This window comes from Eucyclogobius newberryi, unplaced genomic scaffold (genome assembly GCF_026437365.1).
Source record: "Eucyclogobius newberryi isolate DKJ021-1_F unplaced genomic scaffold, fEucNew1.0.hap1 SCAF_16, whole genome shotgun sequence".
Lineage (NCBI taxonomy): Eukaryota > Metazoa > Chordata > Actinopteri > Gobiiformes > Gobiidae > Eucyclogobius > Eucyclogobius newberryi.
The window spans coordinates 22,887,135-22,903,343 of NW_027315790.1; the positions used below are offsets into that span (position 1 = coordinate 22,887,135).

At 41.1% G+C, this 16,209-nt stretch overlaps 1 protein-coding gene across 1 annotated transcript in view; it reads left to right on the forward strand.

Moving 5' to 3' along the window:
* The first annotated feature begins 201 nt into the window (after positions 1-201).
* The window catches only part of efna3a (ephrin-A3a), a 139,926-nt gene continuing 123,918 nt past the window's right edge, over positions 202-16,209 (forward strand). The window contains exon 1 of the mRNA XM_072447164.1: positions 202-441. Coding sequence (XP_072303265.1) covers positions 332-441 — 110 coding nt within the window. The 5' untranslated portion in view covers positions 202-331. The remainder of the gene's footprint in view (positions 442-16,209) is intronic.

Sequence of the window (16,209 nt, forward strand, 5' to 3'; positions counted from 1 at the left end):
TGGCGCGTCTCAGAGCACGTTCGCCGCGCGGCACGAGCCCACGGAAGAATTAAATTATAAAAAAAACAAGACAGGAAAGTGCGCCGCCGTTACAAGGACCGATGGGTTTTGCCGCGATGGGATTGGAGTTGAGGAGCTCGACCTGATCCAGTCAAAGGAACTTGATTTAAAGGTTGTCCTGTCACGGCCGGGATGTTGTGAGGACAGAAAGAGGGGACGCAGTGAGACAAGAAAGATAAAAGAAAAAGAAAAAGACAGCGCGTGGATCCAGCAGCAGCAGCGGCAGCGGCGGCGGCGGCGGCGGCTTTGACGCACCGGCGGCAGCGGGATTATGGCTCGAGCGGCGGTCTCCCTCAGCCTCTTCACTCTGGTCCTTACAAACTTGCACCTGTCGAGAGCCAACGACCGGCACGCGGTGTACTGGAACAGCTCCAACCTCCTGTAAGTGACTGCTCCTGCTGCTCCTTCTGCTCCTGCTGCTCCTTCTGCTCCTGCTGCTCCTTCTGCTCCTGCTGCTCCTGCTGCTCCTTCTGCTCCTGCTGCTCCTGCTGCTCCTTCTGCTCCTGCTGCTCCTTCTGCTCCTGCTGCTCCTGCTGCTCCTGCTGCTCCTTCTGCTCCTGCTGCTCCTGCTGCTCCTTCTGCTCCTGCTGCTCCTTCTGCTCCTGCTGCTCCTGCTGCTCCTTCTGCTCCTGCTGCTCCTGCTGCTCCTTCTGCTCCTGCTGCTCCTTCTGCTCCTGCTGCTCCTTCTGCTCCTTCTGCTCCTGCTGCTCCTTCTGCTCCTGCTGCTCCTGCTGCTCCTTCTGCTCCTGCTGCTCCTTCTGCTCCTTCTGCTCCTGCTGCTCCTTCTGCTCCTGCTGCTCCTGCTGCTCCTGCTGCTCCTGCTGCTCCTTCTGCTCCTGCTGCTCCTGCTGCTCCTTCTGCTCCTGCTGCTCCTTCTGCTCCTGCTGCTCCTGCTGCTCCTTCTGCTCCCTGCGCTCCTTCTGCTCTTGCGCTCCCGCGTGCGTGCGCGTCCGTTTACGCATCTGAGATGCGTTAGAACTTGTTAAAGACCCAAAGCATCAAGTGATGAACTGACACAATCTGCGTGTTGGTTCTATGTTTGCGTTTCACGTTTAGTCCAATCAACCGGTTTGTTCAGACACAGTTTTATTACCCGTATAATTACTCTTTTTAATGTATACTGAATCCTAAATGGTTAAAATAGGTCAGACGTGTCCCATTAGTGTGTTCAAAAGCAACATTGCAGTCCTCCTGTGTCTAGCTCTGGTTTAAATTACAGAAGCAACAAGCTATTTATAACTATTTAGTTTTGTCTTTGACTCAAAATGACAGAATCTTCACGCGCCTCGTCGGTTATAAACAGTTTCATCCATGTTCCTTGTCCTACCCTTGCTGCTGAGTGCTTACTGTATAAATATTTTATTGCCTCTCCATGCCATGGTGGGAGAACTTATACTGCGTCTGACTAAAATTTACTCATTTAAGCTGCCATCATTTAATTTGCCTGCTTTTAGTTTGCTACTGTCTGTCATCTCCCCTGCCAGCCGCCCAGGACAAATACATAATTCACTGACGGAGCTGGAAGTTTCATAAATCTACATGGCTCTATAAATCTCACTCAGCGTCAGAGGATTGTAATGGAGGTTGTTGGGTGTCTCAGGTAAAGCCATGAGTCCAAGAGCAGGCTCATTGTGGGGCATAGATCGAAGAGGATAGCAGCAGAGTCTTTGTCTTCTCATTAGCCAACTGTGAATGTATCTTTCTGCGGTTCTTTTATCTTCCTACAGCCCTCGCGATCCCCTCCTCCAGCTCGTGGCTCTGTCCATTTGTATTCACCTCATAGACACACTCCTATCTCCTCGCTCCATCTGATGCTTAGTTATTTTCTACCCTTCTCCTATTTTTCTGCTCCAGGCCTGTCCCCCTCAATTCTCCTTTTCCTGCATCTCATTACTGTCCCACATCTGCTCCCGGTCGCTCATTCACCTCCCACGAAGCGCTCACACAAACGCAGATGATTAGAAATTGTGTGCAAGTTGTGACCCAGCGGTATGTGGGTAATTCAAATATTTGATGAATTTTCCATAAGTTACACATTGAGCCTGGACTGGATAGAAACAGTCAGCAGCCAGTGCTGCAGTCATATCCTCATTAAAGTTAATGTGCAAATGTCACAACTGTTGGAGATTTATGACTGTAGGGGAGGCTTTTCTGGTGACAAAAGACTGTATTTACTGAGGTAGACCCAAAGCCTACACCTCAAATGTCAGACACACTATTGGTCCACTATCTATCAGTTTTAATTAGTCTATTGATGTGCACTTTGTCTAAAGTGACTTTCACAGCTGGAGCACTCTTGCTCATGTAGTCATTCATTACATTTGCACATTTTGTGGATTTAAATTGACATTTATGTGTTAACATGACAAATGTGAGCTCTTATGAATAAATTCAGAGTAATGTGATAAAGAGAGGAAGACAAAGTGCAGGTGTGGGTCTTAAGGCTGCGTGTGCAAAACATCTACTTTACAAAAACCTCTCAAATAATGCAGAAATTGACCCAGTTTGCTGGTAGCGTATGACTCCTGAGACATAGGCAGAAAACTGATGGCCGTCAGGCCCAAAGTGTTCTGGTTTAGGGCCTTCTGCTCATCCAGGTGTCCTGCCCCCGCGTTGGTTCTATAGAGGCTGGTTCTACGCTCTAAAGAGGCTGGTTCTACTGCAGAGGCTGGTTCTATTACAGAGGCTGGTTCTACTGCAGAGGCTGGTTCTATTACAGAGGCTGGTTCTACTGCAGAGGCTGGTTCTATTACAGAGGCTGGTTCTATAGAGGCTGGTTCTACCCTCTAAAGAGGCTGGTTCTACTGCAGAGGCTGGTTCTATTACAGATGCTGGTTCTACTGCAGAGGCTGGTTCTATTACAGAGGCTGGTTCTACCCTCTAAAGAGGCTGGTTCTACCCTCTAAAGAGGCTGGTTCTATTACAGAGGCTGGTTCTATTACAGAGGCTGGTTCTATTACAGAGGCTGGTTCTACTCTCTAAAGAGGCTGGTTCTACCCTCTAAAGAGGCTGGTTCTATTACAGAGGCTGGTTCTATTACAGAGGCTGGTTCTATTACAGAGGCTGGTTCTACTCTCTAAAGAGGCTGGTTCACCAGTCTAAAAAGGCTGGTTCTACTGCAGAGTCTGGTTCTGTTACAGAGGCTGGTTCTACGCTCTAAAGCGGCTGGTTCTACTACAGAGGCTGGTTCTACTACAGAGACTGGTTCTATTACAGAGGCTGGTTCTACGCTCTAAAGAGGCTGGTTATACTACAGAGGCTGGTTCTACGCTCTAAAGAGGCTGGTTCTACACTCTAAAAATGCTGGTTGTACTACAGAGGCTGATTCTACACTCTAAAAAGGCTGGTACTACTGCAGAGGCTGGTTCTACACTCTAAAAAGGCTGGTTGTACTACAGAGACTGGCTCTACGCTCTTAAAAGGCTGGTCCTACTACAGAGGCTAGTTCTATGCTCTTAATAGGATGGTTCTACAACAGAGGCTGGTTCCACAGTCTAAAAAGGCTTGTTGTACTACAAAGACTGGCCCTAGGCTCTTAATAGGCTGGTTCTACAACAGGGGCTGGTTCTACAGTCTAAAAAGGCTGGTTCTATTACAGAGGCTGGTTCTTTTTTCACTATAGAGGCTCCACAGGCATGAGGTTCTACCCCTGAGAGCAGCAGCGATCGCAGATGGTCACAACACAGCTGTGAGACAGCAGTGCCACTTGGAAGCCAAGCAGAAATGACTTTTCTGATGGCGCCTTGGTAAATGTCTTCTTTGCCGTTTGAGTCAAAAGGGTCTTTCACACAGCCGACTCCAGTATCACAGGGTGTTTGATAGTTTTAGAGGTAAACAACATCACACTGTGATTTGTTATGGATTTTTCTCGGTGCAGCACATTTAAAACAAGCTGTCTCTATTATCATAACCTGAAGAAATACACCAGCCAGTGCTTTGATTACCGCCTCAGTCCACCATAACGATACTCGCCCTATTAGAAAGTGTTGCTCCAGCTTCCTCTCTCAGCAGTGCGCCTGGCCAAGTCGCTACAGATGTCCCTGCTAATGGCTGACTGAGGCAGAAAAAACACACGCGCAGGCCATTAAATCATCTCGATCTGAGGCCATCTGCCAATTAGAGGAGATGTGCAACATCTTGTGTGTAGAGCTGCAGTGCTCTGCGGAGGTGGCGCCTCCACCAGTGGTCCATGCTCCTGCCTTGGCCTCCCGTCCAGGGCTTGGCCTTAACACACCAAGCAGCACAATAATTGGGCCGCTTGTGTCTGCATGATCAAGACAAGTGCGTTTGATGCTCAGCTCCTCCTTCTATCACATTTCTGCACTAATGCCTTTCACTTAGCAAACACTTTGTTTGTGCAGAGGAAGAAGACAGAGAAAGTCTGCCCCCGTCCTTCAGTGAAATCTCAGTTGTGCAGATCAAAGTGCTCTTTTGTTGTTCCTGGCTCAGCCTGTGTATCCTACAGCTTTGTGTTTCATGTTACACATTATATCCCTGATACCAACCACAAATGGTGTTTGTCAAGCCCTGGACCACATAAAAAAAAAAACCTGGTCCCAGCTCACCATATCACTGCTGCGAAATAAATTATCACCTTGACAAATGGCTTCCCAGAGAGTCGGAGGAACAGAGGCCTGTGATCAATGTGAAGTCAAGGTGCGTCTTACTCAAGCGCCTCATTAACTACTACAGCGTTCTCTGTGCTCCAGCACAGCTCCCTGTGGGCCAGGGCACTGCTCACACCCCATAGGGACAAGTTTGGGACTATTTAGCTGCACTCAAACACTTCTTGAGACATGGAAGATGAAAAAAGCACAGTGACGGATGGATATTGAGGAAGCAGACTATAGGAAAGTGGTTTGGGGGAGTTTGGAAGTGGGCGTAATGCAGAGATTGTGTGAGGAACAGTGGAGATGTTTAGAGCCATACAGAGAAGATGGATGGAATTGGCTGGAGTCAGGCAGGGTGAGCCGAGCGTGTGTGAGCGGATGTGGAGGTGAGTGATTTAGCTGTGGGGCTCTGCTCTGAGAAACAGGCCCTCAGGAGCTGATCCGTGCTAATGTAGACACAGACCGGGTTATCCGTGTGGACCAGTGCTCAAAAACAACTGCCCCTCATTCACGGCCCCCCGCTCTTCACAACACACCCTGGGACAGGCGGATACATGACAAGAACTGTTTACTGTCTGATTACTCTGTCCACCTCAACCCAGAGTTCTTGCCATCCTGTTCTGAATCCAAACTGTTGATGTTATACTTTCAAGTCAAGTCAATTTACTTTCAAGTCAAACCCCTGCCAAATAAATCCTGATTTAAAATACCATATTAGTCACAACTTGTCCATTATAACTGTGATATCAATAACTTTATAAACAGCTTAACAAATATTCATTATTTTCATTGAGTCCTTCAGTGCAGTAAACATACCTATTGTTCACATTATATGTTTTCAATCAATAAATCACCCTTTATTTATTTATAGAGCCCTTAGCAACACTCAACGTGACCAAAGTGCTTCACAATAAAAATTAAGGCCATACGAAACATGGAACTAAAAACTACAGTACAGAGTGTTAAAAGCCAGTCTACGTCGGTGCATGTTGGGGGGCAGTTTGGTCCAGAGTCTGGGACCAGCAGAGAGAAGCTAGGCCAGATAAGGAGGTACCAGCCCATTTAAAGCTTTAAAAACAAAAAGTAACATTTTAAAATCAATTCTAAAAGAAACGGGAAGTCAAAAAGAAGTGGTATTGGTTAGAAAACGCTACATCTATTGTTCCAAAATACACTCAGAGAAACGAATTAGTCCTATATGGCATTACAGTCACCTTGGAGACGGATGCATATTAGCAACAACAGGCCTTAAGTCAGTGGAAGCAACAACAGCGTAGTGCAGGTTAATGAAACACACCTATATATTCAGTTGTGGTTGTGTCTGGAGACTGTACATACTTTAGCTAGTTAATTACTACAAAAAGTATATTCAATTATAGGTGGACAATATATATCACAGTATCCATTACATACTGTACAGCACTTTACATTACACACATTACTCAACTCTACACTGATCTGACCTGTAACCTGCAACTACCAGTGTTTCTTTAGTAGCATAAGCTCAATAATAACTAGTATTATTGTTAAATAGATTTAACTCTTATGTATTCTTGTTTTATGCCAAAATCTTTCTACAGGAATATTATTAAGGATGTAAAATGTACCACCAAGAACAAATTCAAATACTGTTCGAATCAGACTTTACATTTTATATTTTAAATGCTTGTTTGATTATTGTTGTTGTTGTTGTTGTTGTGTACACTGACAAAAGCTTCAGATCAAAATATTGTGTGCATTATGTTCCAAATGTGTGTTCATTTGGTGAACAAAATTATGAAACTGCAGGAATACTTTACGTTTTCTTACGTGTTAAAATACCTAATATTTTTGGCTTGAGAAACTAACTTTACTGAACAGAGGAAACTAACAGCCTTCACTCTGCCTGGACAGACTTGACCTCTTATAAATGTATACATTTACTTTTCTGTCCGCTGTACAAAAGATTTTTGATTACTTGAGCCCGTGGTGTAGTAGAGAGACGTTATAGATTAGTTTGATTAAGAAAGCCTATACTGCATATGGATACTTAACTCCACAATGTGACCCTGGTCCTAAAAGGCCACAGCTTTACATCACAGACTTATTGGATTGCAAAGCTTCTCTTCGACACACTTTCAGACGTCTTCTGGGTCGAGTCACATTAATAGACGAAGAAAAAGGGTATTTCATGCTTTGTATGGATCCGAGAGTGGATCGGCGAAATCAATGCGTTTATAGGGTACGAGGAAGGTGAAGCGGCCCGGCTAAAACACAACACGAGGTGGCTTTTTCTCAGCATTAATCAATGGCGGCGCGTCAATGATCAATGTCCAAATGCATTTTTTTATTTGATTTCACAGTGTCGGTGAATTGCCCTGAAGTATTCTCGGACCGGCGCGGGGGCAAAGCTGGCGTCACGTATTGCCCGGGACCAGCGTGCCTCAAAATTGATTATTACAAGCTTGTCAGTCAGTGCTCCAGGGTTCAAGCTCACTGGAGGCTGTAAATACATCTGCGCTAAACATGGTGCTTTTAGCTTAAAGCGGCAGCAGCAACTCCGGGAAAGAAGGCACAAGCTTAAAATTGGATTCTGGATGTTTAGTTAAGGAAAATGTGTTTGGACTAAACAAAATACAGCTAAACAAAATGTATGTTATCCGTTCCTCGAGGCAAGAGTAAAGAGAGTTTCTTCCAAGCGTGTATTTGCATTCAGATTTAGTAACACTTTGAAAATGTTGATGTAGATGTAAAACTGGCTGGATTTTTAGCGCCGTGCGAATCATCCAAAAGCTATATTTTTCTTCGGACTGCTCAAACGAATCAATGGCAGTGTGCTTTAACGACCAACCCTGAACTGTGACTGGAGTAGCAGTGTGGACGAAGGGTCTTGCCCAAGGACACAAAGACAGTAAATCAATTATCGGTTTAGTGCTAATATTGCCCTGTATCAAGCATGAAAAACTTAAATATGGTCAGGAGATGTACAATATGTCAGAAATTAAAGTAAAAAAGATGATTGCAACTAAAGTACATTAGAGTACATGTTTGTAGCTTTTAGCATAGGCTGCTAAAATAGTGTATGTGTTATTCTGGGTAGTATGTGTCTCAATCTGTGTTTTATATTGGCTTTTTTTAAATAATAGAGAAAGGACCATTGAAACATTATTACATTTTTATTTGAGAACAGTAGCTTTTCTTCTCTTTGACAATGATCTAGTAGATTGTTTCCTTGGAGATACAGACACAACAGGCTTTAATCACTTTGCCTCAAAAGTTTAATGTTTAATAATACATGTACTTGGGAGTATGAGTTTTTCCTCTGAGTTAAAATGAGAAATGGGAATCTGCCCATAAAATGGATTTAATTCTTCTGGCCATATCTCCAAGCCCATATTTAATATATATGATCCAAGAGGGAAATTGGAGAAACTTTGACTATTACTCTGCTCCAGTAAAGTCTCCGGTCTCTTTATATGTGGCTTCTCCAGACGACTCCGGCCTCAGACCTGCTCAGCTTTAATGTGGAGGTATTGGCGGGTCTGGTCATTATCGCCCTTCATGGACTTTAGTGCCCCGGGACCAATCAGAGCGCTGCCACAGGTGAAGAGAGTCCCACTTTATTTAAGGTCCCCAAATAAAAACACGGTTGGGTCTTCATATATGTCATCAGAGGCCATTAGCATTCCATGTGCCGGGAGGTTATAAAGCCGCGCTTAACCGGCACCGGAGGCCCACCGGAGATGGTCCCGATCCCAGACAGGTAGAACCAATTTCAGACTCAATGATTTGAATGCAAATGCCTTCCACAAAGAGCGACTTCCAAGTTGCGAAATTTCCGCGCCACAGTACATTACACTGGGAGTCTGCAGTGCGGTGCCCGTTACCCACTGGGAAATTATATTGCAGCTATGATGGAAAAGCCGGGCGAGGAGGGAGAGATCAAAGCTGGAGATATGTGGACGGTCACTGCCACCTGGAGGACTTTGATTATTTGGGAAATGCCTCATGTTATGGTACACAGGCCTGAAAACGATATCGCCGCTGGTCAAAATTTTGTTATTGAAGCGGAAGACTGCTCGAGAGCTGCGGACTTATCAGTGTCTGTAATGAAAGAGCTCAGAGTGGACACAGGTTGGTGCTCCGTCATATCTTGTTCTGGCTCCAATCCTCTGTCCGGTTAATACGCCCTGAGCCAGGGGCCAGGGACACTACTGCGGAAATGTCAAGGGTTTTTTCTGTATTATATTCTTTACTCATTTGGGCAGATGATCAAAATATCTATGAGAAGACTTGCACAAATTGAATATTGAGGGTTGAGCTGCTTCAAAATGAAAAGGAAAACTTCTGAATAAAGATAAATGTGAGATGTGTCATTTCACTTGGGCTTTAGTCGGTTAAAAAACATTCTTAGTGGAGCTGGCGAAATGTGCAAAAACTACCATGCGAAATACTAATTAATAGCAGAAAATGTCAGATTGAACTTTCCCGTCACTCAGTAACCGCAGCTAACTCATCCATGTTAACTGTTTTTGCTGCGGTCCATAGAAATCCTTAGACTTTGTAATAAAATAGATAATAAAAAGCCCTACATTTCACATTTGTCTGAAACCTTTAACAAATGGACAATATCATCAGAGCTTACAAACAAGGGTCAAGTCCCTCCTCCCAAACCACCGCTTTCCAATACGAGTTGAGCAATAATGAGGTTATCAGTCAGACGTGAGCTTTCCCCCATTGAAATTGTAATTATGAACGTCCTGGACCCTTTGGCAGCTGTCGTTGTTGTAATGAGAATATCTGAGGAAAATTGAAATCACTCTAATTCTCTGTACATCCACGAGGAACAGTCGCAATTTGACCCTTGAGCACAATCTACATTCACGTATGACATCACGTCTTTATTGCACTGTTTTAAGCGTTCCTGAGTTGTAAGTGGATTGGAAAGAAGGTTGTAACAAATGGCATATTCTTCTTCTTCTGCTGCTGCTGCTGCTGCTGCTGCTGCTGCTAGAAACCAGGCTGCACTTTAATCACTCAGAGCAGAGGAATGAAATAGGATACATATGTTCGAGTTATTCAGACTGTATCAAAGACAACGCAAAGTCATTGGATCACAGCACAACAGGGGAAGCCGCGTCGCGCTCTTTTTTCTGCTTTGTTTCCGTATCTTCAACTTCATCATTTAATCAGGTCTCGTGTTGGTCAGCATCAGGAATCTATTTCGAATTCATTTGCCTCCTTGATGTGTAAATTCGGTCATGGTTAATACATGAGCTACGGCACATGCATAATCATGCCGCTCCACTCTAACACGCACCTCGCCGCTTCCTGGGATTCTCGCCCATCGATTCGTATGGACGACACGTGATCGGTTGTACACTAAAGGCGACTGTGGGGCTTTTCCTCTGACCACTGGCCCAGCTCGTGCAGATCAGAGCTGGTCTGAAGTAACATTAGAGAGCATTTGTAATCTCTATGATGTCAAGATCATTTGGTTAATCGATAATTGTCCTTATTCAGGTCACAATATAATGGTATGAACTAAAAAAAAGTAAAATCTTGACAATTTATTTTCAGTTTAATCTAAACATTAATAAAGTAACCCAAATATATGTTTTTAAATATTGGCATTTTGTGTTAACCAACTTACATAATTATTGTAAGTGTATCAGCTTCTTTACTTTACTTAATCATTCAGAAATGAGCCAATTCAGCCAAATTAGACAATTGGAATAAGAGAATATGAAGTATTTTATGGTTGTTTGATCATGGTATTGTGAATAATTGCTTGATTTTGATGTTTTTTCTCACAATAATCGTCACTAAAACCTTTAAAATTGGACATCGTGGCATTTCGTCTTGAGTAGGAACAATACAGTAAGTAGTGACCTGTGTGCTACTAGATTTTCAGCATTTTGCTATTGATGATCAGTGTTTAAATGTGCAAATGTTTTTATGATTCGTGTGTAACTTTTCCACTTTGCCCCAGACAAAGATCTCAATCCATCTCAATGGGTTTTACCTGGTTAAGAAAGAAAGGTTTGTCCTATATCTAAAGAACAAAATGAATCCCAAGGGTGTTTTTTTTGGACAAGAATGGTTTAAAATGCAGCAAAAATTCACAAGCCACTGCCTTTAAGTGCATACATGGAATTTGAGCAGTAAGAACCCAGTTTGAGCATTTGAGGATATTAGTAAAGCCACAATACTCAATACGAGCTAGAATACAACCATGAGAGTACAAAACACGACTCAATACACACACATCACTACTGCAGCACCTTAATCGGCCTCACTCATATCTGAACAGAGCTGACACAAATTTAGAGAAATGTTTATTGATAATTCACATAAAAATTAACGGAATTTACTCGTTTTCCTCTTTTTTTTAGGCTTAAAACAAATTGAAATGATGTAGTAACCAACGTAGATATAGAAACCTGCATCGTTGCATCTCTATCTATGCAAAACAGTTAAACATGTACCAGTATTTACCTTTTCAATTCTACTTTGACAAAACTCCCTTTATGATCATATTCTAATTAAATGTATACCGTATCTAAGCTCGTTGTAAAAGCCTGTAGCTGTCCCTAAAATCCGGTTTGGCTTTGCTCCAGCGCTGCAGCCTTGTTTGTTAAGGTTTTAATACGGTTGGTTCAGCTGTTCCCGGTGTGGCTCAGGGCTATGTACAACCGACATCTGTGTTGTGTTCTCACCGCGCTGATTTGTGAGCAATACATTCATTATGTGCCATTCATTTAGCACCTATACATCACAGCTCAGCATATCCTTTATTCCGCTGCTAAACGGACCACAGTCCAGACCTGCCTCCATCCGGATATCTGCCTCTACCCCCTGTGTTATTGGGGGTTATTATGTAAAGAGAGTTTCTTCATGGAGAGACGTAAACAAGTGGGATAAAATCATTTAAAGGAACAGTACGTAACCCAGAAAATTCTCCACGCAGATATATATAAGTTTAAGCTGATTCTGTGGAGATGTAAGCCCACTCTGTGTAAGGACACAAAAAAAAACATTTAAAATACAAAAAATAAAACCAAAACATGCTTTTGTTTGTGTCTATTTTTTGGCTAAAAATACTTAATTATTAATCTGTCATTTTAGCAACAGTAGTGCAGGGGTTCCCAAACTTTTCAGGCCGGGACCCCCAAAATGTCTATGAAACTGACTCGGGACAACAAAATGAATTATATGTCTATATCCACTATTCACAAACTATTTAAAATGAGTTTTATTTGTATTTATTTTAGTACTTTATCGTGTTATCTGCCTCAACTTCACTAAAGCAGATTTCAATTAAAAAAGAGATTAAACAGAGAGTCATAATATTAACATCACATCTTGTTTTATACTAAAGAGACTGTACAGACATGTTTTAAAGCAGCTCCTGTGGTCAAACTGAGACCAGTGAGTGCGTTCTGCATCTCATTACAGAACATTTCATCCTCAGTGAAGCAGGAAGAGCTCTTTTGGCTTGTAAATTGTTGTCGGCTTAATCGTGACGGCAAAACTCGCACAGAGAGTTGTGAAAAGCACTTACAAAGACATTGCGGTGAATAATAACGATCCCCGGAAATGAGCAATGCATGACTGCTGAGTTTAAAATAAACTAGTTCTGTATCAATCATGTACTGACAGTTTGGTCAATATCGCCCGTCCACCCATAATTATAGGCTGCAACAATATGATCGTACACAATCTCATTTGGCTGTTCATTTAGCTTTAAACAGCCGCAAGATATGTCGCAAATTAATCAAAAAACATATTTAAATTGTCACAATTAGCAAATGGCAGACTGCAGTAAAGTGAAACATGATTTATGCAAACAACAAAATACCCCATCTTACTGTGCAAAAATCTTGATTACCTTTACAAAGATACACAGAAATGCATGAAAATATTAGTTTAGCAGTTGCAGTCTCGAATGCTAATGCCACTGCACGACATGTTTTCTATGTTTGACTTTGAACAGAATCAGGATTAAATCATCGTATCGAAACGCTTTGACAGAAAAATCGCATTTGTATATTCGCTCATAAGCGTTCGGCCGTATTCGAAACGCACAGTCGTAGATTCCACTTCCTTTGTGCTGCTAAATGGGCCAGAGTCTAGACCAGCGCAGAACTGGGAGCCTCGGAGACAGACTGTGGCCATGCTGTGTGTGGGTGTGAGGAATATCAATGTCCTGCTGCGCGTCCTCACTCTCCCGGCGTTAGTCCAGCTGCTATTAGGTGGAATTTAAGGTGTTCTCATGTCTTTGTCTGCCCGCCCTGCTTTGTATTACCTGTGACTGATTGTTGCTGAAAGCCCAGTAATGATGCAGGGTCTTCTTTGGTCCTTTTTACGTCTTTGCTTTGGTCCTTTTTTACGTCTTTCGCTTTCACGGCAGATTTTGTGGATAAAGACATTTCTTCTCTTAGTTCTCAATAACTCACTGTATTTTTAATCATCCTCCCGATAGCAATGAACAGTTCATATTTTGCGATGCATCATAAATGTTGCTGTGCAGTATCCGATGCGCAAATGCTGTAAAAATTAAACATTAAGTGCAGAAATCCCTTTGCCTTCTTTTCATTTCACATTTAAAGTTTCTGTTCTTTTTGCATTTTTTATAACGACTCCCCGTGAAACTTTCGACACTTTTACACAGATGCAATAAACTCAGATTTTTATGTTCCTCCAAACACCAATGTCAATGTTATTTTGTAGGCAAGTTATCCCCCACGTCTATTAGTGAACGTTGTGATTTAGTGCTACATCGTGAGTTCATTAATAATACATTCTGTGTGTTACAGGTCACAGGGGCCTCGCCCAGCCGCTCGGGGCGGGACACACTGTTGAGAATCGCTTTTTAATCGCACCGTTATGAATAATACAACATTTTCACTATGTGCTGTCAGGGTTTTGTTTCATTCTGGCTTGTTTTCACACAGCAATTCATACAATAAAATAGAATAAATCACTTGTTAGTAAATTGTGCAGACCACCAATCCACAAATCAAACTGGTAAAGCTCTGGCCTCTCTCTTGCTCAGGATTACCGTATTTTCCTAAATATAAGACGCACCTTTTTACTTCATTTTGGCCGGGGTGCGACTTATAAATGCGACGTATACTCTAGTGCGACTTATATATGTTTTTTTCTTCTCTAAATCAAATCAAATGTATTTAGAAAGCACAATTCATACAAACTGCAATTCAAAGTGCTTTACAGAGTTTAAAACACAATTTAAAAAAAGTAATAAAGTAAAAACACAAAGCAGTTTATAAAAATGTAAAACAATGTACATCAGAGTAAAGTAAAGAATAAAAATAATGTAGTATTTATTATTATTATTATTATTATGCATTTTTTGGCTGGTGCAATATCCGGAGCGATTTATAATCCGGAAAATACGGTAAATCTTCAACAATTCCCTGTTCTTAAACTCACAATTGTAGAATCCACCGAATTGTTTTTATAAACGACATCACATATAGAGCCCAGATCCATAAACAATACACTCAATATTAAAATGTTGCAAATCTTCAAAACAACACTCACAATATTATCAATAATTCAATAATCTGCCCAGCTCCAGACAATATCGCCAATAAGTCATTTCTTGTCACGGGAATCAAATTGCGATTGTATTTTCATGGCGTATGGCTGTTCCGTTCAGAGTGATAGGAATAATCTCAGCTGTAGAATGACAGACGCGTCCTGCGTTACATCATGTGCCGTCAAGTAAAGACGCTTTTCATCTTCACGTTCTGCAATGGTCTGACATTTCGCCCTGCAGATCCCGAGGCAAATAGGCTTTCTTAATGTTTGAATCCACTGTTGATTTAGTCTCAATTGGAGCAGAGTTTGCACTTTCATTTAGATCATTTTATCGCGTCTAACAAAGAAAACGACTGCAACATTTGGCTGAAAACAAAACAGGAAAGCAGGAAAATTCAGCTTGTCACAAACCAGACTCTGCTGACGACACTCTGAGGACGTTCTTGCCTGGCTCTCCAGCACTTGAACTTATATGTCACAGCTCAATGTCTGACACCTCTGATTGGATAAAGACCAGGAAATGTATTCTTTTGACAACCTGTAATATCTACGTTTGTGGCCTGAACATTACAGTTTATCACAATATCACCAATGACAATTACAACTGCTCAACTACGACACAGATTTGTTAAAACTATGGCGACAAGTCATGGATTCAACACTATATTAGAACACTATAATATTACATGGATTTAATCTATAGAAAAACTAAATAAAACATCTTTTCATTTTTTCTATTTAATTAACCTATAAAATATGTTGATCCAAAGCATTTTTTCATTTCAAGTTTATTTATGTTAACATTGAATATTTAGATAGAAAAAGAGTGTACAAAGACAATAACCAAAAGTGTACATTGAATCCATATGTATTTGTTTTAAATGGTGGATTTCTATGACTGAATTTTAAATCCTGAAAAAACACGATTTAATTGTTTTTATTCAAAATTTATTCCGCTGAATTTTGCATATACATTTTCTATTTATTTTTATTAGTTTAAAAATTTAAAATTCACCTTTGAAATATTCAATACAAGCACTCGAATTCAACAGTCTAAATCCAGAGTGCAAAGTTGTCATAACAAAGATTCCAGATGTCAAGATTCACTCACTCTAATCAATACATTCACTGTTGCTTTTCCACTTTTAATTTTTGTAAATAATTTTTATGCCTCATTTTTAATTTTCAACAGAGAAACACTAAATGAAAATGTGAAAAAAAAAATTTAAGTGAGAAATTTGCCAGTATTTAAAATTCCAAAATATGTTTTCTAAAAATAACTGCCAGTATTGGGCAAGTTCCTTCAAAAAAGTATATAGTTATAGTTCCCCGTTACTTCTCCCCAAACGCAATTTAGTTAGTAACTGCATTATGGATGGTGAGAGTAAGTTACCAGGTAAAGTAACTAAAACATACCCACCGCTGCTTATTTAAGTAAACTTTTGCCAATTTCTGCCTTTTTAACCTGCAAATCCCCAAATGCACCACAACCAGCGTTAGTCAAGCAGCAGACGCCGTCCAAACACAGCACATTTACTTAACGCACAATATGATATCACAACATCACAGACACATGCCATTTTAAGACGCTAAACTTGTATGTAAAAGTATTCACACTGTATAATGCATCTGTACATTTTGCACTACCTCCAAAAAACATGCAAATTTTTTGAATAACAATCACTTTTTAGCGTTAGATTGAGCTTTTTTATAAAGTTTTTGGGGCGTATACACTTTTTAATAGAAAACTTATGGATAAACAAAAATTGGCAGCTGTAGAAATGTACTGTAAGAAAAGAGTAATGACAGTATTTTTGATGATGATGATTATTATTATTATTATTATTATTATTATTATCCTATCCTGCTAGCAGCTCATAGATTTATATATATATTTTTGCCCAGCCTTTAAATGTATTAATAAGGTAATTTACTGTAAACATTTCCGTCTGTTACAGTAAAATTCCGGGCACAACAGCTGTTAAATTACCTT